We start from the raw sequence: 22,408 nt of genomic DNA, 5'->3' as shown, positions 1-22,408 counted from the left end.
ATATAAATTATCTATAAATAATACAGTAGTAGTCTTACTAAACAATATAATTAAATGAACATAATGTAATTTAATGTAATGTAGAATTATCCTGGACTGAAAGTAAAATTTATGAAAACAAATTGCTAAATCATTCATGTAAGTACGTGAGAATAATTGTGTGTTAATAATTAAATAATAATAATGGTATGTGAATTTTAAAATAAATAGTGTGGTGAAAAAAAAAATTTAAGCAACAATATATAAATGTTTAAACATTACAAAATATATTTTTATATATTATTTATAATTAACAATTTTAAACATCGTACTTATAAATTTATCTATTTGATTTTAGGAAAAAAAATTAATAATTTATATTTTTTTCGATAAAAATAAACTATGAAAAATAAGTATAACATTATTCAATTATAATAATAATTATTGTTATTAAAATCGACCTATCAAATCACATTACAGATGCCATACACGGAAAGAAGAAGACACTGGATATCATCCCAGATTATACTCAGTGATCTGTGGTGAAAAAAAATTTCAGATAGTATTTGACTATCCTAATGTCTAAAATATATAATAGATATGATAATGCTAAGTGCGCAAGCGCTAGAAAAAAAAATTCCGGAGATATCACTGGGTATAATCCAAGATTCTACTGAGTATAATCCAAATATACAGGACGCTATCTCGGATTATATTTAGTGTAATTTTACGCGGTATAATCAGAGATATTACTGGGTGAAATGGGAGATTGCAATGAGCATAATCCAGATATCACTCAATATAATCTGGATTATACTAGCTACAATCTGAAATTTTTTTTCATCACAAGTATCACTGAGTATAATCTGAGATGATATCCAGTGTCATCTTTTTTCCGTGTAAGAGCGTATAATAAAAATTCTATTTTTTTTTCTAAGTCCAAAAAAAATTTTTAGTATGGAGAAATTTTTTTTTTACATTTCTTTACGTTTCATTTAAAAATAAGTTGATTCCCAAAAAAAATTTTTTTTTGGAACCGACGTATTTTTTCATGAAATGTGCAGAAATGCAAAAAAAAATTTTTTTCCTAGCTAAAAATTTTTTTGGTCTTAAAAAAAAATTAAATTTTTATAAAACATCCTTATGATTTTTCAACAGGACCTTTTGCTAGTATACGCTCTTATGGCATCTGGAACGCGAAATAATTTACTAGTAATTAAAAAAAAAAAGTAAAGAAATTTAACATGAATTAGCATGTCTCATAAATCACGCAATAAATTTGATTTTTAGTTTAGTAAAAAAAGTGAATGACATAATCTACGACTTTCGAACAAAACCAGAGATCGGAGGCGGCCCGACGGACTTCTGGGTGATTGGAGCCGTGGGATCGACACCCTGGAGTGCGGGTGGGGTTGAAAGAGGATGAGGATGAGACGCCGAGGTAGACGGGAGCTCGTGTGACGGCGAAGACAGAGAATCTGATGATGAAAAAGACACGCTGGTCGGTGTCAACAGCTGTTGTGGTAACTGGGCATCAGCTTGGATTCCGTTGCTTCCATATATCTCTTTTAATATCAGCAACATCGTGTCTTCGGATTCCCTGGAAATATTTGTCAAGTTGATTAAACTTTAACTCATGTCACATTTGAATATTTTAATCAAACTACAGGCTATTTATTTTTATTAATTCGAATAAAAATTATTACACACAAAAAATACCTGAATAAATAAAAAAAAAAAAAGTTTTATTAAATAGAAAGTTCAAACTTACCAATAACACACATGACTCGTTAAGGCAAATATATACTCATTAATATATTCAAATGGTGCTTCTTGTAACACATAATCGATACGACGGCCTCCATTGAGTTTGCCTATCTTAATATTTATTTCACCAGCATCACTTAGCCGATCGTCGTGATAATAACGACCAGCTTCGCTGCTATCATTATCTTCATCCTTATCATTATTACTATTGGCTGATGATTCAGCAAGTCTTGATGATTTTTTAAATTCCTCCTCGACGACTTTGTCAATCTCCTGCTCGAGAGCTTTATTGTCTGGTTGGTAAAATGAAGTCAACTGAAAGACTGAGTTCCAAGTTACTTTCATTGAATTTAGGATTCTTTGTTTCAAATCAGCTCCAACTCTCGCCATCGTTTCTTTTAATTCTGCAACCATTAAAATTTAACATTTCATTTAATAAATTATAAATTATTACTTTTACCTTATTATTTTATATTATATAATAATAAAATTAACTTCAATCTATAATTTTTTTTCATTTTTATAACAAATAATAAAATTTTTTTGATTTCATATGTAGATATTTAAAAAATTATAAATATTTTTTTTTTACAATAATTTATTCGTTCTAAAAACAATTTTTGAATTTTTTATAACTAAATTATGATCAAAAAAATTTTCTAATGTAGAAATTAAAAAAAAAAATTTTAAATATTATTTTTTTATTTATATTATTAAGAGAATAAGCAAAATTTTGTGTTCAGGGATAATCATATGATAAAATCGGTTTTTTCAGTGAAATTTAGTGTCATTGCAAAGGTCTCGATATAAATTTGTGTCTTTTCAAGGTTTCATATCATTCTTACCGATAGTAAATTTATAATGATAAGTATTTAGGCTACATTCGAAAATGCTCTATCTCTAGATACATAATTATGAAATTACCTTGTATCTTGTGAACTATTGACATTTTTAAAGATATAAGCTCATCTTGATGTAACACTCATCGAGACCTTTCATTTAAGTACCCACATCAATTTTTCATATATTTATATATATTGTACATATGTATATATGAAAAATATATCAAAATGCATGTGGGTACTCAAATGAAAGCTCTTGATTAGTGTAACATGGGGATGAGCTTATATCTTTAAAAATATCAATAATTAAACAATGACCTTGTATCTTGTCAGCTATTGACATTATTAAAGATATAAGCTCATCCCGACATTACACTCATCGAGACCTTTCATTTGAATACCCACATCAATTTCTCATATATTTATATATATTATATATATAATATATGTATATAAGAAAAATATATCAAAAATGCATGTGGGTACTCAAATGAAAGCTCTTGATGAGTGTAACATCAGGATGAGCTTATATCTTTAAAAATGTCAATAGTTAAAAAAATACAGTGCAATTTAACGAAAGTCATTATTTAATAAAGCAAAATTTTATTTATTTATAGTTCACAAGTCACGGCAGTCACATAGTGACTTCAAGGTTGCTAGTAATAATTAGTTTACTGTAAAAATTTCAACAATTTTTGAATTTTTTCTAACAAAACTATAATTAAAAAATTTTTCAAATGTAGAAATTAAAAAAAATAATAAACTTTTTTTTTTTTTTTAATTAATTTACCAAAAAAAAATTGAACAATTAAAAAATTTTTATACCTAAATTATAATTTAATATATAAACATTTAAAAAATTATAAAATTTTTTTTTGACAATAATTAATTTGCTATAAAAATTCAAAAATTATCAAGTCTTTGCAAATTTCAATATAATTAAATTTATAAAAAAATAAATATAAATTACCTAAATGCATTCGTTTTCTTCCCTTATGATGCGGAATTAAGTGAGGTGGATATTTGTAGGCCTCTGGGTTAACCATAGGTTCAATTCTGTAGGCCACTGGATCAAACGGATGAAAAATATTGAAAAACGCTGGACAAGTTGGCAATCTAAAATCAGACCCTAGATTATCGATACCGCGAGTCGTCACAAACATTCCAATGGGGCTACCAAACGCGAAAAATGCCTTTGGATAGAAATTAAGATGTGGATAAACAATAAAAGGCTGTCCCGTTCCAGCGCTACCCATTACGTAACTTATTCTACGGCTGGTACGTCGCTCGAATTTAGCTCGCGGTATTGTCTGCATTTCACCGACGGTATCTTCATCTTCCTGAAATAAAGTAAATTAATTAAGATTTTTCTACCTTCAAAAGTACACAACTCGAACGCTTATGAAATAGGAACAATCAGAGAAGAAAAATCACCCGAATACAAAAAAACAATGCAAAAAAAAATAACAATGGTGCAATTTTTTAAAACTATTTATGTCAGCTTTTTTTGTATGTAACGCTACCTGGTGGCCTTCATCATAAGAATCTTTGTTTCAAAATATCCAATATAGTTGCGGCTCTCTGTTGCCGTATTTGGAATTATTTCTTTTATTGGAATTAAACTAAAAGGGCTACAATGATAATTTGCAATAGTAATCTTTGTTTCGGTAATTAAAATCGATTGCAAAAAGAATTTCATTTATTTAATGTGTTTTTATAAAGATTTCGGTTGTATTAACATCACGATGTACGTACACCTAACCTATATGAAGAATATTGAAAACAAAGCAACTTTTTCGCAACAAATACGAAGTAAATTTTTATTGACGTTCATGCAAAAAACTTAATAGTAGATATAAATTTATATTTTTTAGCTTTGATAAGTTTAATCAAGTGATCTTCCTTAACGATTAACGATTAAAAATTAAATTTTTAACATACAGATGGCAGATCAGCATTTTTTGAATTTAAAATTATAATATTTATTAGCGTGTGCCAAAATGTAACTCCCGTGGAGAACCTTTTAAAATTGGAATTTTTAGTTCCGCTTTTAACAGGGGCTGCGTTTTGGCATTTCCTGATATATTTTGGTGTGAGACAATGTATTTGATTTTCATAGAATTTTTTAACAGAAGCTTAGTTTGGGTATTTCCGGTGAAAATTCAAAATTTGGCCGGAAGTGCCCAATTAAATCTCCTGTTAAAAATCCTATAAATAATCAAATGAATTCTCTCAACCCGAAATATCTCAGGAAATACCCAAACACAGCTGCTGTTAAAAGTGGAACTCAAAATTCCAATTTTAAAAGGTTCTCCACGGAAGTTACATTTTGGCACACCCTAATATTTATATTATTCAAGTAGATACTATAATAAATAATTTAAAAAAATTATCTGATTCATGTACTTCATGTAAATGTATCAAAACACATAGTGTTGACGAACGTTTAAATTAATTATTTATTATTTCACTTGGTATTATTAAAATCTGAACAAAAACAGTTTCACTGTAAAAAAATCGCGCCAAGTCCACGTTCATAAAACTATTAAGAAAAAAAAATTTGTTTTTCTCTTTACAAAAAGATATAAAATAAAAAAATTAAAAAATCCAAGTAACCGATATGATTGCTTATGATTTTCGGAAAATAAAAAAAATTTTGTTATAAATTTAAAAATTAAAAAAAAAAATTTTGAACGTATTTAGTGTGCGCGGTTGCAAAATATTTTACTTTTAATGAAATTCGTAAAATCTATTTACTAGGACTTTAAAAAAATTGAAATACACAATGACGCACACCAAGTACGTTCCAAAATTTTTTTCTTAATTTTTAAATTTATAACAAAATTTTTTTTATTTTCCGAAAATCATAAGCAATCATATCGGTTACTTGGATTTTTTAATTTTTTTACTTCATATATTTTTGTAAAGAAAAAAACAAATTTTTTTTTCTTAATAGTCTTATGAACGTGGCTTTGGCTCGATTTTTACAGTGAAACTGTTTTTGTTCAGATTTTAGTATTTTTTGTAATTATAATAAAAATTTACAATTGGTACCAACTTAAGTCTCGCGTTGGTTGCATTTTTTATAGCAAACTATCCCCTTGAAACTACAGTTTATGTAAAAATAATTCTAGCGCACCCTGGCGGGTGTAGATGCAAGCTGTGATATATCTATCTTTAACTGTAGTTTTCCATCTAATGAAGGATTACTATGCATTCTCGAATTATTTAGTCTGTGGCAGATCACTTTGCCCATCGAAAAAAAGTCAGGATCGAAATTTTTGCGTTGCTATAGTTTGTGCTGATTAAATTTAATAATTTCAAGTAGATTAATTGTTATAAGTGAATATAATTAATTAATAACAGTCAAATAAAGTATGAATTACTGTTATAATATACAATTTAGGAAAAAAAGTACCGTAGAATTAAATAAAATTTTGCAACCTCAAAATACCGTTCTGCTTACAGTAAACACAGTCGGTAGTCTGGCGCTCCGTTTACAGCAGATTTGAACGGAACTTGGCGCCAGATTCTACCGAATCTGTGGATTATTTCAGTTAATTTTTCACCGTACTGAACACAACCACCTAAATATAGCTGATTACATCGTTAGTAATTACAGATTTATCTAATTTAATAAACAATAAATATGGACGTCAAATCAACGACTAATTTATATTTACTGATTGTTAAAAATAGATCCCTAAAAAATATTTCAGGTAAATAAAAAAAAATTATAAATTATTAAAAAATTATTGATATACTTTAAAATTTTTCTCAAGACCCCAATAAATTTTATCAAAAGTTCAAAAGTGCACGCCTCATAATCTCATTTTTAGTAGATTTCATAGAAATCTAACTATTGCATTGGTCTTCATGACGGAACTTTTGAAAAATTTTGTTATATTTTGACTCAACTCGTCGAGCTGATTCAGAAAATATATATAGTTCAAAAGTTTATATAGATATATACGATAGAACGCGGCTTGTCCCGATGATAGCATTTAAAATTTCAAACCGATCCTTTCTAAACTCAACATACTTTATTCATCGATCAATACCAAGGTCAAGTTCGAAGATGAGCTTAATTGGTTGAATAGTTTGGAAACGACAGGATTTTGAAATTTTCAAAATCGTAAAATTTCACATTTTATCACTTTATTTCTTGAATAACTTTTGAATAAAATAACTTATTGAAGCTCTGTAACTTGCATCTGAAAGCTCTTTAAATAAGCTTCAATTTGAATATCATATCATATGTGTAGTCTCAAAATTATGTCCTATTTCGCTGGGACAATTATCAAATTTGCTATTGCAGTGGTTTTCATTGTTGTTTTTGTACACAATCCTAGTAGTTTTTTTTTTTTTTTATTCATTATGAAATCTGGTTCCATTTCGGCTGCCGAATGGCTTTTTTCATAATGAAATTGATTAGAATAAAATACAAATACTTTTAAATCTTTCGTGCCATTGTCCACCCAGAAAAGAAAGGTACTGCACATGTGTTGTAAAACGAAACTCATTTACATAGATATAGACATATAAACGATTAGTGGATTTTTAGTTTATTGCGAATTATAAATAAACTACATTGAATTAGACTATGATCTTCGAAAGGACTTAATCTTAAATAATACTAAAGCGTATAAAAAAAAATGGACTTGATCAGTTAAGTTTTTCGACAGTTATGGTGATCACGCTAGTTTTCATGGATACATTTGACAGCCGGATGTCCACGGAATAATTTTTTTTATTTATTTAAAAAGCAAAATGTCTTTTTAAAAATGCCATAAGTGTTGAAACTAGGGTTTTTCCATGACATTTATTAAATATTAATAAATCTTTTTAAATACTAAAAAATATTTATTAAGGACTAAAAAGTGGTCGCTAATAAATGATTTGTTAAATATTAACAAATATTTTTAACTATAAACAAATCCTTCTATCAGTACAAGTGCGATAGAAAATAAATAGAGACAATTTTAGTTCAAGAAATCGCTTAATTTTTGTAAGACGAGTGTAGAGCACAACCTCATCCGCTTCGCTTATGAGGCGTGCAAAAATTAGCACTCATTTGACTCTAGTGTAGCGCATGAACGCCCTTAATTGTATAAATGTTTATTAGACTTTCCTTCAGCGGATAATACTTTTATTGTATTTAGACGAAGTGTGAAGCCTGTAAATGTGAATTTATAGGCATGAATGAATGAAATTACTTGAGAAAATAGACCCTATTGTCGGCGCTTCGAGTTGTGCAATAAATTAATTAGCTAAACAACAAAACTTGCATAACAAATATTAAAAATAAATGAAACTTACAGACTTGTCATTTTCAGAGGTAACATCTTCTCTGGGTATATCAACAATTGGTTTCTGGTGACAGAGCAAATCGAATAAAATTAAACTACCCAGCGAATGACCACCCAAATAAACACTTCCATTAAACAGCGGATTGCGTTCTTTAAATAAAGCGTACTGTTTGTTCATCTCATTCCCAACAGCTTGCATAATGGTCTGACAGTAAACAGGACTGGTATAAAAAAGTATGTCAAGCAATGTATCATTGGTGAAGTGCCTCAGCTTGGGTATGCTCTCTAATGTTATTGTTTTCAGTTTATTGTCTATCCCCGTGTCTTCTGAGTGGAGCGTCGAGTGCCACGATATTGGCAGCACTTCTATTCTGTGTACTTTACCCTGGTCGGTTGCTGTACGGTAATGAGTCTGGACCAATTGCAGAGATATACTTCGGAACTCGTCGACTGCAATGAAACATTCATTTATATCTGGTTAATATTAATGATAATAATATAAATACAGAGAAGAAATTTTCATAAACTTACCAACTTCTTCAACACTGCGGAATTTTAAATCACAGGCGCTGCCTATACCGTGAACAAGGAACAGCAAGTGGTCTATTGCTTCAGGCTCTCCCTCGTCGATATTTAATTCGTCTAAGCCACGTTTAATGAGTTTTGGTCGATTTGCAACATTCTTAAATAAAAAAAAATTTAATTAACACTTTTATACACTTTGGGAATACAAAATTTTGAAAGAAATTAATATAAAAAAATTATAATAGTAGAAAGACCAATATATGAAAGAAAAAGTATTAACAAAATTATGTTACAAGATTGCTTTTAATTTAGCTAAGAATGTTTTATAGGAACATTTTGGTAAGATTCTTTATTTAAAGAAGATTAAATAAAGCGTTTGAATTTTTTTTAAATCTTGAACGAATCTAACAGTTTATAATAACCCTATTAATTATCCAGTTTGGCTTGCTTGAATTTGAATTTGAATTTGAATTTGTATTTGATTTTACTGATATGTTAGTTACTTAATTTATTGTATTGCATTGTACTATAATGTTTCTGCTTTATTATCTAACTACACTATTTAATTTAATTATTACCCATTAATATCCAAATCTTGTATTATTCCCATTCGGCTAAGCCTTGGCATATAAATTTAATAAATACATAAATAAATAAATAAATAAATAAATAAAACGCGTTTTTCTCAAAACTACGTTTTCATGAACGACCAACACGATTTCTCCGGAACCCGTGGGCTGATCGTTTTGAAATTTTAACCACATATTCTAAACATAAATACTTACAAAATAGACTATCATCATGTTAAAACATTGAATTTTACTATTTATTTTTTTTTTTATAAATAACAGCGAAAAAGAAAAACAATTTTCTCAATTTTTTGGTTTTTGTTATTTAAAATTAACAAATATCCTTAAAAATTATTATTAATAGTCTATTTTGTAGCCATTTTCATACCGAATCTAAAACACCGTTTTTTTTTTTTTGTTTTTCATAAGCCGCTAGCAAGATATCGTGTAGGAGCCGACCCCTTTACTAAATTATAACGTTCTGTTTAAGTTCGAATTTTTTGTAAAAAAATTGAAAATAATTTTTGCTTTTATAATTCAAGACTTCATTTATCACACCTAACACTTTTTGTAAACATATCTTTCATAGTGAACTCACAAGAAATTTCCAAAAATTTCCTATTTTTTTTAGCCGACGAACTAAACTACTCGAGAAAGTTCCGTGAAAAAACTGTTTTCTTAAAATTATTTTAAAATTTTGAGTACTTATACTCACAAGTATCCTCTTTACGCAGGAATTTTTTTAAATAGTCTTTGCGACACTAAATTTTGAAATTTTAGAATTTAAAATTTGTATACTTTATATACAAATCCTATACTGACCGATATTCAAATGAACGTTTTATTAAATATCAATCATACTTTTCTTAAGATTGTTTTAAAAAACTGAAAATCATTAATTGAAAATATAACAAGTATTTTTTTCAAAAATAACATACATGTTTTCGAGTTATTTTGATAATAAGCTAACTTCAATCAACCATCAATTTTAATACATAGGAATTCTTCAATATTTGAATACGCGTACTTGTAAGTGTCCTCTATACGAATAAATTTTTTTTAATAGTCCTTTCGGTGCTATTTCCAAAATATTAGCAATAAAAAATCGTTCATCTAACATGTATTTCTTATCCTGACCGTAGTTACAGTGAACATTTTATTGAATAACAACCATACTTTTCTTAAAAATTTTTTGAAAAACTGAGAATATTTCATTGAAGTTATAATAAGTATTTTTTTTTTCAAAAATAACATAAACGAGCGGCATTCACATTTTTATAAAAAATTTTTGAAATTAGTGACTTTCGACATTTTACGTGAGTGGAAGTAAGTGAGCGATAGTCTGTAAAGAGAAGCAACACGAGTGCGTGAGAAAGAAACCAATAGCCATAACTTATTGGTGTCTTTTCTTGCCGTGGTACCTCTTTAAAACGCGTTTTTCTCAAAACTACGTTTTCACGAACGACCAATACGATTTCTCCGGAACCCGTGGGCTGATTCTTCTGAAATTTTAACCATATATTCTACACATAAATACTCATAAGATAGACGATCATCATGTTAAAACATGGATTTTTTACTATTTTTTTTTTTTTTTTAATCAATAACAGCAAAAAAAAACAATTTTTTTTAATTTTTTTGGTTTTTGTTACTTAAAATTAATAGCAATCCTTAAAAATTAATATCAATAGTTTATTTTGTAGCCCTTGTCATACCGAATCTAAAACACTTCAGTTTTAAACATATCTTTCATAGCAAGCTCACGAAAAATTCCCAAAAATCACCTATTTTTTTAGCCGACAAACTAGACTACTCTTAAAACAAAAAATTCATCCAAAAAAATTAAAATAAAACTGCTTACATAGCTATTGCTCCACGAAGAATTGAATTCAAGTGAAGTAGCAGGTGTATAATGAACTTGAACAGTAGCGCTATGAAAAATGATGTGTTCATTATTGCTAAGTTCAACCCGCCGATTCCAAGAGTTACTCAAGCAAGCCTGCTTATACTCTTCTTCAAGCCTCGCCGCAATCTGTTCTTCATAAGGCGTGTACCGGGACTCAGTGGGGCCTTTGAAGAACCAAGAACACCTTCTGACCTGATTGGGTGTAGCAGACCAGTAAACCGGCCTTCGTTGTCGCTTTATTATTTCCACATCATACCTGCCGCCGTCAGTAGCAATCACCGTCTCAGCGCTAATTTCCGTAGAATTGAAAGCCTGCTCCAAGTTAAGACTGTCATGCATAGAGAACGGCTGCCAGATGATCTTGGTTTCTATCTCGCGGCAGTGGAACCAGTGGTAGTAGACAGGACGGTACATTATTTTATTAGCTGATGCTAAATTTTCCAGACTTGCAGGAATTATTGTTTCAGTATGAACTCTTCCAGGCGCCAATTGACTGACGGATATTTGAGTGGGATTCAACGTAGCAGAGCCCGTAGGCTCAGGCATCATACAGTTAACAAACGCAGGCTGCTGTAGTCCAGGATTCGCTGAGCCAAATGAAAAGCTTGGAGGTGTTGGCACCTGACAAGGAGGATTGTAATTAGCTGGATTGTAAAAAGTACTTTGTACAGGTGGATTTGATTGAGTTGCTGATGAATCCTCAAGTTTTATTGGATCTTGAGGTGCTCGATGGTTCACGGTAACTAGATCACGTTTCTCGTTGTCGCTTTCATCTTTTGTAAAAGGAGAATTTATGTTACTGGAATAAAAATTGGTACTTTGTACATCGACGCTTGAATTCGTTGATTGGTTCCTGGAAAATGCTTCATTTGTTGCATTGAAATTGCTCAGTAAATTCTGAGTCTGAGGTGGTGCATAGCAACTGCTGAAGATATCGTTGTCTTGGCTGGGAGTTGAGAAGTAATTCGACAGCCCGCTAGGTGGCGCGTTGACTGGAACTTGGGAGAGATTAGGTTGAGGAACTTGAGAGTGAGGAACTTGAGAGAGATTAGGTTGAGGAACTCGTTCCTGTACATGCGCAGGTGGAGAAAATTCTGCTGGAACTGGCGGTGCTGAAGGTACGTGTTGCGCTTGAGGCAGTTGATTTACTGTCGGGGTAAAAATTTCCTGAGATACTGGAGCTGGAGTGAATGGCTGGGTTATTGGTGGCTGCAATGGCGCTTGGTGGGATGATGTCAGGTTCGGTGGTGGCACATATCTTAGGCGTCTTTGATTTCCGAGGCGGTAACTTGAATTTTGTACTGGAAGAAATTTTTCTAATTAGTTTATTTGATTATTGATGTTTAATTGTTAATTGGACTCTGTTATGCAATAGTATGTTAAGTACATAGGATTTCCATACACGGAAAAAAGTAAACTGTAATATTCACTCGGATTCCGGTTAATTTTTATAGTTTCAAACAGTAAAGCGGACATCGAGGTGGCAAAAATATAAATATTACAGAACTTAATGTAGAAAGTATAAAAGCCACAATTTATATTTTAATATCGCGCGCAGTAGCCCTATCGGATCCGACCCTTGCTTACCAAAGCATTGGACCGGGTTCGAGTCCGGCGTACATCAATGAATATTTTCAATATTTAAGTGTATTATTCTGCTCAGCCCAAAAAAATAAAACGAGTTCCAATCTCAAAAGTTTACCCCCTACCGTAGTCGCTCATGACCTTAGTAGTTTATGCGACTTTAAACAAATAAAAAAAAAAAAAAAAAAAAAAAAAAAAAATTAATATCCAAAATAAGTGATTAGTAGCTGTCACTATAGTAAATAATAAAATAACTCTTCCATTTTAAAAAAATTACAGTTTCAAACAGTAAAAATTGCCATTTCAATATATAGTCCATATTATGAGGAGAAGGGGAACTCAGATGAAAGAGAAGGGGGTCTCACTCTGGGAGAATTTAACATTTCAAACAGTAAAAATTATACCTTTAAAATATACATTTTACTAGTCTAAGCAAGTCAATAATTACAGTTTGATTTTTAACTTTGCGGTTAAAATTTACCATTTTACTTTGTAAATATTGACGTTTGGATTTACCCAAAAGCAAAGTTGTAGATTTTTTTATACTCTACAAATTTTATGTGAAAACTTAACCCGCCAGATTAATAGTTTCAGAGATATTTAATTTTTAATTTACGGTTTTTTTTGTTTGCCTATTATTTATAAACAAATTGAGACCGCCATTAGATACTTGTTAGAATTTCATATCAACTTACTTGGATTTGAAATTTCAAGAAATTATAATTTTTCGATCAACTTCCAGTTGGCACAGCCAGACTGGGTAAAACTGACTAATTTCTGTGGGCTATTTGTAAATATTGATGTTGCTTGTATTAGAAATTTACTAACTTTATTTTATACTTTTTACATATCATAAGATTATTTTTTAGGTACGATATGATAAATATCAAAGTCTGAATTCTTAATTATTATACTTTAACATTTTAGACATTTACATAGCGAATATTACTGTTTGAAATAATATTTTCTTCCATGTAAAGAGTAAATTGTAACGTTTAAATGGTAAATATTATAAAGTGAATAGTAAAATGACGATTTTACTATTTAAAATGGTAATTTTTAGTAGTTGATCATTACTTATTATAAATCGACTGTTATTTATTACAGTTTACTTTTTTCCGTGTAGCACTTAACACATTAATGCATGACAGTTTCCAATTGATTGATGTAATTGATAGTTGAGGTTTAGGAAAGCATGTAAAGATTTTCCCAGTGATTAGAAGAGATAACTTTCTCTTTGTAGGTTTTGGTAAGGAATTTACATTTAATTTGATTATCGGAAAGTATATTGATTTTTTTGTTTAAAGACCTCCCAGGCTTGGGAGATATTTTTTTAGCGTTAAATTAGTTGATATGAATGAAAATTAAGTTAGCCGATATCTAAAAATTTTAAGAATTTTCGGTAATTATGCAGAAGTGGGGCTCCACTTATTTTTTAGTGTAAGAAATCGAAAAATTGATCTTTTTGAATATTTTTTTTTCAAATTGTTCTTCTTCACGGCGGATTTATGATAAAAATGATAATAAGTATGAAAATGGAATATTTTGGTGATTTTTCTTTAATTGAGGCTCAAAAATTCTGCATAAGTACCAAACTTTTTTTTTATTAAAAAAATTATTACAAAAAAATAAAAAAAAATTTCATATGTAAAAAACTTGAAAAACTAAAAGTGCAATTTTTTTTTATTTTTTTAGTTCTAATTTAATAAATGAAAAAATTAAAAATGTTCGCTAACTTTAATATTATTTAATATAATTATTCTAAAATTTTGCAAGTTCAAAAGTGCACGACTCATAGTGCTCGATGAATTTTTTATAGAATATATATTGTATTAATAATTGATAAATTGAGAAAGAAAAAAATTTATTATTGAAAATTATTGTTCAAATATTTTCTGGTAACTTTTTTTAACTCAGCTCTGGCTGTTATTATAACGCACGTGCGCGTTGAAAAAAAAAAAAAAAGTTAACCGTGCATGTTTATGAAAATCAAATTAGCCGAGATTTAAAAATTTAAATAATTTTTCTATTAAAAAATCATTACAAAAGTGAAGAAATAAAAAATTTCACTTTTAAAAAATTTGAAAAACTAAAAGAGCAATTTCTAAATAAAATTTTTTAGTTTTACTTTAATAAATAAAAAAAATTGCTAAACGCCGGCTGATTTTCGTATCATTGTATAATTAATGTATAACGACAAAGAAAATGTATTTAAAATAAAATGACGTAAACAATAAATTTATCATGTTTCCAAACTATGAAAATTTTTCTATTGCTTGACGGAAACAAATATTCATTTTAATAATTTTCTCATTTCTATTACATAAAATAAATTTTTGAAAATTACAAAATTAACCTTGATTAAATTATCCATTTAATAAAAATTATTTTGGTTCCACCCACTAACAAGAGTATAGCAATAAAAAAAATTCTTGACTATTATAAGTCCTACAGAAAATAACAAAAATTTTGTTAAAAAATAAATTAACTCACTAGTATTTGTAATTGGAAATGACAATGGTGGAGTTGTTGGATTACTAGTTAAATTTAAACTATCAATACTCTCGGTTAAACTTCTACTAGAAGACTCATCGTAGCATTGATCATTCAGCGAAATTTCCGATAAAGTTTCTGTTTTTGTTATTGTACCATTTGATCCATCTCTGTTATCAAGTTCAATGGTAGATAACACTGAAAGGAAGAAAATTATTTATAACAAACACTTCTATGAATAATACGTACTAATAATAACAATAACAAAAATAGATATAAAGAAATTAAAACTTACCATCATTTCCGCTCGGAAACGGCGTGGGATTCGCTAAAACATAAACAAATAATAATTAATTAAACAAACATTATTTTACAGACACAGGTGGGTATTTTTAACTATCGTAATAAATCGTTATCGTAGACTGGAGTTATCTTTAACCTGGATTTCCCGTATAGTAATATCTGACGAATAATGTTAACAGCATGCTGTCCCACGGATTTATCTATAAATTTTTCTTACATTCAAAGTAGATCCACACCCACTAAATATATGACTAACATTCGACAATTGTGTAACCATTTACTTATGCTTTCATCATCGCTTGTCATCGTAAGAGGTAAATATATAAAATAAAAATACGGCAAAGTAAATAAAGAAAGAAATGACAATACCGAACTGACTTTTCTTCTTTTAATGTAATCAGTAATATTTTGTAAACCGGAAACTATTCGCTTATAAGTACAACCGAGGGTTTTTACTTGCCAGTTATAGTTTTTTACTCGAACGTTTAGTGTCTACATTTATTATGAATTACTATAAGCTTATTTTATTTCTGTGGTTTGTGACTGTGCTACAGGTTATGGGCCAGCTTGAGGATCATTTTAATGAGAAATGGATTGTTGTTAATAAAACTAATTTTTATAGGTGCTTGAGGTTTGTATTTTTTGTTTTGGTTAATTGTTTAGTAATTATTCAGTGAACTATTTTTAATTTTTTTTATTTGTGCTTAGGTACTGTATTGATAATTTTGAATCTCAGGCGGACTATTTAAATATTTTGTGGAGTGATAATCAATTTCTTGGTAAGTTTAAAAATTTTTTTATCTAAAAATTTATTGCAAATTTATAGACTGAGATAAAAAATTTCTTTTGAAAAAAATTAACATTTTTGTGACAAGAAATTAATTTGTTGAAAAGTTTTAACCATTTTATTTCTTAGCTGAAGAAAACAAAATTTTTTTAAGTGTCTTTTTTGTTGAAAAAAAGTTTTCTAAATTTGGAAAAAACATTTTTAGATAGACAAAATTTTTTTATCTAAAATTATTTTTTTTTACCAAATCTAAGTTTTTTTTCCACAAAAAAAAAATACAGTAATTATTTGCAAGTGGGATCAACCCCACTTTTGGCCATAACTAGGTGAAAAATTAACATTTTCAAATTTTTTTTTATTCTGCTTGTTTTTACGGTGCACATATGATAAAAAATGTCGTGAAAGAAAAAAATAAAGATTATGATAGATTTTTTGCCTTTAAAAGTTGGAAAAAATTTTGGCTTTCATGTTTTTGGATGAAATTTATATTTTATCTTTTGTTGATGTCTTTAATATATATTTTTTTTAAAGTAAATAAAAAAACGAACAATTAAAAAAAAAAAAGTTGAATATTACAATTTTCTAAAAAATTTATAAATTTTTTTGAAAATTTGTAAAGTTTGTTAAAATTGTGATAATCAACTTTTTTTTTTAATTGTTCATTTTTTTATGTATTTTTGAAAGAAATTTTGTTTAAAAAAATGGTTGACCCCACTTATAATATTTACCAAAAAAGTTTTCTAAATTTGAAAAAAAAAAAAAACAATTTTAAATAGACAACTTCAAAATTTTAATTCAAAATTATTATTTACCAAATCTAGAAAACTTTTTTTCAACAAAAAAGATATTATTGGAACAATTTTGATTTCTTCAGCTAAGAAATAAAATTGTCGAAAATTTTCAACAAATTAATTTCTTGTCACAAAAATGTTTATTTTTTTCAAAAGAAATTTTTTCTCAGTGTAATTGAGTAAAAATTATAATTTAACAAAAATTTATTGCAAATTAATTTATAATTTATTTTTGAGTAAAAATTATAATTTTATAAAAATTAAATCCTACATAATATTTAAAAAGAAGTTAATTAAAAAATGCAATAAAGTCTATTAATACACTCTATACTTTTTTTTATAAACAAAAACCAAGTGTATATTTTGTAATAAACCAAAAAAAATTTTATAAAGATCAAAGATCAATACCGACCGTTGAAAACGCATTAGAATCAACATGCGACACCTCAATAAAAATCGACTGCAATAATTCATTTGCTGATTTGCCAACTAAACTGGTAATTACTATTCTATTATTTACTTATTTATGCATAATATTATCTAACAAATTGATGAATTTCTCAGGAGTCAATGACTAGAAAATATGAGTTCGTAAATGAATTAAAATTTAATGTCAACAGCGAGACTGAATTACTGCAATTTACAATAACGGGAAATATTTCATGGCTTATGCTGCAAATTCCTCTAGGTAAATATCACAATTATAATTATTAGTTATTTTATAATCTACAAATCGCCGTGGCGTGTCTAAGGACATTATTTATCTAACAATTACCCGCAATATTGAAGAAATAAAATAAATTTATCGATTATTACATAAAATTTTAAAAAACTTATAATGTTTATATTTATTAGGAACAAGAAAAAGATCAACAGAAACGTTATTGTCATTAAAACAAAATATTCAGACATCAGAAAATTATTTTCTGATAAAAAATCCACCGCCCGGCGAGCTGAAACTTAAAATAAACAAAGAAGACTTAGATCCTTGGAATAATATAATTATGTTGGTAATAAATAAATCAACAAGTTTATCACGAATCGACTTACCTAGTCGTATAGATTCTCGTGAAGGTAAATATAAAACATTTTAATTTAACGTCGTTACTCTATTGATTTAAAACAAAATTATCTGTCACTAATTTTTTGTCACCGTTTTCTAACAGACATTGTTAATTTACGGTTACAAATATTTATTATTATTTATAAAAACAGATACATGACTTTCCCATTGCCCAATAACCCATCAACTATTGTATTGACGGTATATACTACTATTGATATATATATTTTAACATGACCAATCTTATTCAAACACTGCGCACACTCATTCCCGATTATGCAATAGACAGTCGCATATGCCCTCTGATCAGGCTGCGTGATTCATATTTTTTGTTTCTTTACTCAGCAAATTATAAATATATTTTTAAGTGTATGAATTTACGTCATTTATTATTATTAATATTATTATTATTATTATTATTATTATTATTATTATTATTATTATTATTACTAGTATTATGGTTGTTATTCTTGAATTTTGTTTTTTAAATGAATTATTTTTCTTTCATTCTTCTCAAGATGATTCCAGCTCAAAAATGAACCAGGAAATTTATGAAGTCGACGAAGTTTTAGTTTCTGGAAACAAAAATATTGAAAGAATGGATTTAACGCAATTGGAAAATGAAAATGAACTTACTAAGAAGGATGTTATTGTTGACATTGCCTACGAGACTAAATTAGTAGCGATACCGGGATTCATTCATACTATTTGGTTCTCTGTTACAAATACGGTTAATTTTGACGTTTTGTATCAGTTTGACGTACGCAGTAGCCAATATCAAATTGTTCGTGGTATCGAACCCAGTTGGATCCACGCTGGACAGACGCTAAATATTCCAGTACGAATAGCGGTGCCGAGAAACGCAAACGAATTTTATGTCAATACTATCAATCTATCGGTCAAAGGCAATAATTTTGGAGAAATTTCTAAATCTGCGTATATTTATATACAGAATTCTACTGGCGCGGTAAATTCTGATTTTTTTTATTAATAAAATTAAATTTCTTCCTTGGATTTTAAAATTTATTATTTTAATTTTGATAAAAAATCATTTTGGTAATTATTTACAAATAGTTAAGCCCCATTTTTGGCCATAACTAGGTGAAAAATTAACATTTTAAAAATTTTTTTATTCTGCTTTTTTTACGGAACATTTATGATAAAAAATTGGCTGCCCAATTTCAAAACACAGTAACTGACAATTTTAAGATTTTTTAAAATTTTTCTTATTAAAAAAAAGTTTGCGTGCCAAATTGATAAAAAATTTGATTTTAGAATAGAAAATACTTGAATATAAATATTTTTAAGAAAAAAAATTGAAATTAAGGTCTACAAGTTATAAGAAATGTAGCAATACTAAAAAAAAATCATGTGTAAAAATTTTGCAGTTACTGTGTATTAAAATTGAGCAGCTGAAGTATCGTGAAAGAAAAAAATAAAGATTTCAATAGCTTTTTTGCTTTCAAAAGTTGAAAAAAATTTTAGCTCTCATGTTTTTAGATAAAATTTCTATTTTATTATTTTTTGATGTATTTTTTTGACTATATCGATTAATGAATGCCTTTAACAATTTTTAGAAAATTGATAACAGCTTTGATGCCTATCAGATAAACAATGTTGATTGTTTCTTGAAACTATGTTCATCAAATAGAGATTGAGCCAGAGCATTTTATATAAGGTAAAAGACTCAGTTATTGACATTGGCCTAGTTATTTGACACTTGCAACTTTATTTTAATTAAAAAAAAAAATAATTCAACTCTTATAAATTAATAAATATAATTTTTGAATTATAAATTTTAAGAAAATGGGTTTTTTGAGAACATTTAATTTTTTTAATTAGGATAAAATTGCAAACCACTAGGCCAGTGTCCATAACTGGGTCTTTTACCTTACTTATTACACTAAATACAGACTTATTACTTATTACTATTATTACTATTACTTTTAAATGTTATTATTAAATATAATGTGTTATTTTTTTTTCTAATGGAACTCGCTTAATGGCTTTGTTATAGGGTTCAGTTAATTGTTTAAAATAAATAAATAAATAAACGAACAATTTAAAAAAAAAAGTTGAATATTACAATTTTATAAAAAATTCATAATTTTTTTTAAATTTGTAAAATTTGTTAAAATTGTTATAATCAACTTTTTTTATTTAATTATTCATTTTTTTATGTATTTTTCAAAAAAAAAAAAAATATGTCAATAAAATCAAATAGAAATTTCATTCGAAAAAATGAAAATTAAAATGGTTGTAAATATTTAGCAAAAATTTTAAAGATTTTATTTTACCAGAGTTAAAATAATAAATTCTTTTTTCAAAGAATGTGAGCTAAAATTTATAATAATTGGTTTCAGATAGTGAACAGTAAAGAACCAGAGATAGAAGTTTACTTCAATGATAATTGTTTCGGTAAATCAAGCCGAGACCGGTGTAGCTTGAGCCAATGGAGCGCCGAAATTCTAGTGAAAAATGACCAGTCTGGAGTTAAGAGCGTGATATCAGAGCCAGCGGGTATCCAGCCTTTGACAAGCTTTATCGCTGGTACTAAATCTTCAGTTTACTTTTACTACAGCTCGACTTGCTACAACAAAGTCGTGACGCTCCGAGTTATTGACATCAACCAGAACTCTTTTACTAAAACAATCGACGTGACAGGTAACGAAACAATAATTATCCTTACTTGCACTTACAATAATTAATAAAATAAAAAATAATCAATTGATATTAACAATAAATTGTTACTTAATTTGTTACAGCCTGGGACAATTTAACAACCGGGGAAATAATAGCTGCTGTAGTTGGAACGATACTTATTCTGGTTATTTTGATGATAATTATCATTGGGTGTATTAATTGTGTAAAAAAACGTAAAAACGCAGACCTTACTTACACTCAACGATACGGATCACGACCAACGCCTTAGAGATAATTAACTAAGCAAAGTTAAATAGTTAACTGTTTATATTTTACGTAATATTTTTTAATATTAACATAATTTAACTTGCGTCATGATAATCCGGATGCAATTGCTATTTATTTATAACTTTTAAATCTCCCTTTCTTAAATCTATATTTATGTATATATATACCGAGTAATTGTTTATGAAAGCGGGATTATAAAATTCAAACGTAACCTGTAAATTTTTTAAACCTCGATTATTAAATAAATAATCAAATTTATTGATAATAAAATAAAATAGATTTTTGTAATTGTAAATAGGTGTAATTTATTTACATACCATTACCATCTTGTGAGGTTAACACAGGTTGGGCTACAGGTATCAACAAATTTGGAATTTCATGTTCTTCAAACGGAAAGCCTTGACCAGCTGCAGTCAGCAGTGGATTTTTCATTTTACGGTTTAAATCACTCATTGTTTTTATTTTTATTTTTTATTATTAATTATGATAAACCAAGTGGTGATTTAATCAAAAATATTTAAGTAAATTTAATTAATAATAATCACATATGTTACACCACACAGTTATACATTATTGACGTAAGTTTTTTTTATCCGTGCTGTGTACTTTCATTATTGTAACTTATAACATATGATAACAATTTCACACGTATGATTTCATTACACACTCTCAGTTATTTGACGTATGACATGTACAGAAATGTAAGCACATAAATATTTGTGAAGAAATGACAGATAACGCGGGTGATTGTCGGTAAAAAAGACTTTGCTTTTAAATTTGTCAGTTTTAGCGCCAAAAAAAATTTTTTCAAATAAATCACTTACTAATCAATTATTAATATTTCTTCACTGAAGAAATAATTTTTGTGAGTAAAAAATGTCATTTTTATAAAAAAAAAAAAATTTTATTTAATTATTTAGTCTTTTTTAATTGTTGGAATTTTATATTTTTGTTCCAAGTAGTTCTTACGAAAGATAACACTGAAGTTAGTCGTCAGCTGTCAATTTTAAAAATTTTAACAACAAATCAATTAATTTAGTAGATATTTAAAAATTTTAAGAATTTTTCTAATAAAAAAATTACTGCATAAAGAAAAATAAGAAAAAAAATTGACATTTAGAGAATTTGATAAATTAAAAATGCAATTTTTTTAAAATAATTTCTCGGGACAAATTTTTTTGTTAAATAAAAATAATAATAAAGTTAGCCGACATTTTTGATTTTTTTATTTTGCTTAATTTATTAAATTATAACTAAAAAATATTTTTAAAAAATTGCACTTATAGTTTTTAAAGTTTTTAACAAATGAAAAATTTTTTTTTTATTTTTTTGTAATAATTCTTTAATAAAAAAAATCATAAAAATTTTGAAATGTCGGCTAACTTTATTTTCATTAAATAAAATTAAAAAAATGGTCAAGTGACAGCTAACTTTAATATCATAACAATTACAAAAAAAAAATGCTTCTAAAAATTTTCACTTACAATTTTTATTAATTTTCACATCTGGAATTTTTTAATAAAATTTTTTTTTATAATAATTTAATTGCTTTAAAAATT

The 22,408-nt window shown here is 27.6% G+C and overlaps 2 protein-coding genes and 1 long non-coding RNA gene across 5 annotated transcripts; 1 reads left to right on the top strand and 2 right to left on the bottom strand.

Moving 5' to 3' along the window:
* Positions 1-1,164: 1,164 nt before the first annotated feature.
* Positions 1,165-21,471, bottom strand: LOC123271133 (phospholipase DDHD2). 3 transcript variants are annotated; one of them, XM_044737356.1, is made up of 10 exons: positions 21,167-21,471; positions 15,270-15,302; positions 14,975-15,172; positions 11,954-12,198; positions 10,853-11,920; positions 8,429-8,579; positions 7,908-8,347; positions 3,559-3,928; positions 1,751-2,150; positions 1,165-1,579 (listed from the first exon to the last, which is right to left on the bottom strand). In XM_044737356.1, exons 1-10 carry the CDS (start codon positions 21,300-21,302, stop codon positions 1,297-1,299), a joined length of 3,324 nt encoding a protein of 1,107 aa, XP_044593291.1. In that variant the 5' UTR covers positions 21,303-21,471; the 3' UTR covers positions 1,165-1,296. The 3 variants fall into 3 exon arrangements, with proteins under 3 accessions (XP_044593291.1, XP_044593290.1, XP_044593289.1); XM_044737355.1 differs by having other exon boundaries at positions 10,853-11,925; positions 11,956-12,198; XM_044737354.1 differs by having other exon boundaries at positions 10,853-12,198; positions 21,167-21,470.
* Positions 15,319-20,940, top strand: LOC123271139. Its single transcript, XM_044737363.1, has 8 exons — positions 15,319-15,908; positions 15,986-16,056; positions 17,249-17,352; positions 17,420-17,543; positions 17,711-17,929; positions 18,437-18,885; positions 20,282-20,582; positions 20,684-20,940. Exons 1-8 carry the CDS (start codon positions 15,781-15,783, stop codon positions 20,848-20,850), a joined length of 1,563 nt encoding a protein of 520 aa, XP_044593298.1. The 5' UTR covers positions 15,319-15,780; the 3' UTR covers positions 20,851-20,940.
* LOC123271150 lies at positions 17,248-18,294 on the bottom strand. Its single transcript, XR_006510790.1, has 2 exons — positions 17,906-18,294; positions 17,248-17,814 (listed from the first exon to the last, which is right to left on the bottom strand). It is a non-coding gene; the product is annotated as an uncharacterized LOC123271150 (long non-coding RNA).
* Positions 21,472-22,408: the final 937 nt, after the last annotated feature.

This window comes from Cotesia glomerata, linkage group LG9 (genome assembly GCF_020080835.1).
Source record: "Cotesia glomerata isolate CgM1 linkage group LG9, MPM_Cglom_v2.3, whole genome shotgun sequence".
NCBI classification, from domain to species: domain Eukaryota; kingdom Metazoa; phylum Arthropoda; class Insecta; order Hymenoptera; family Braconidae; genus Cotesia; species Cotesia glomerata.
Note: the sequence above shows the minus strand (reverse complement) of the source record. Positions and strands in the feature narration are given on the sequence as shown.

Bases quoted from the DNA above. Each gene is read 5' to 3' on its own strand.
- LOC123271139 (XM_044737363.1), top strand. From the start codon at position 15,781: ATGAATTACTATAAGCTTATTTTATTTCTGTGGTTTGTGACTGTGCTA. The intron at 17,544-17,710 runs GTAAATATCACA...TATATTTATTAG, and splicing joins TATGCTGCAAATTCCTCTAG to GAACAAGAAAAAGATCAACA. The intron at 17,930-18,436 runs GTAAATATAAAA...ATTCTTCTCAAG, and splicing joins TCGTATAGATTCTCGTGAAG to ATGATTCCAGCTCAAAAATG.
- LOC123271133 (XM_044737354.1), bottom strand. From the start codon at position 21,302: ATGAGTGATTTAAACCGTAAAATGAAAAATCCACTGCTGACTGCAGCT. The intron at 15,303-21,166 runs GTATGTAAATAA...TTTATGTTTTAG, and splicing joins AACCTCACAAGATGGTAATG to CGAATCCCACGCCGTTTCCG. The intron at 8,580-10,852 runs GTAAGCAGTTTT...TTTTTATTTAAG, and splicing joins CTTCGTGGAGCAATAGCTAT to AATGTTGCAAATCGACCAAA.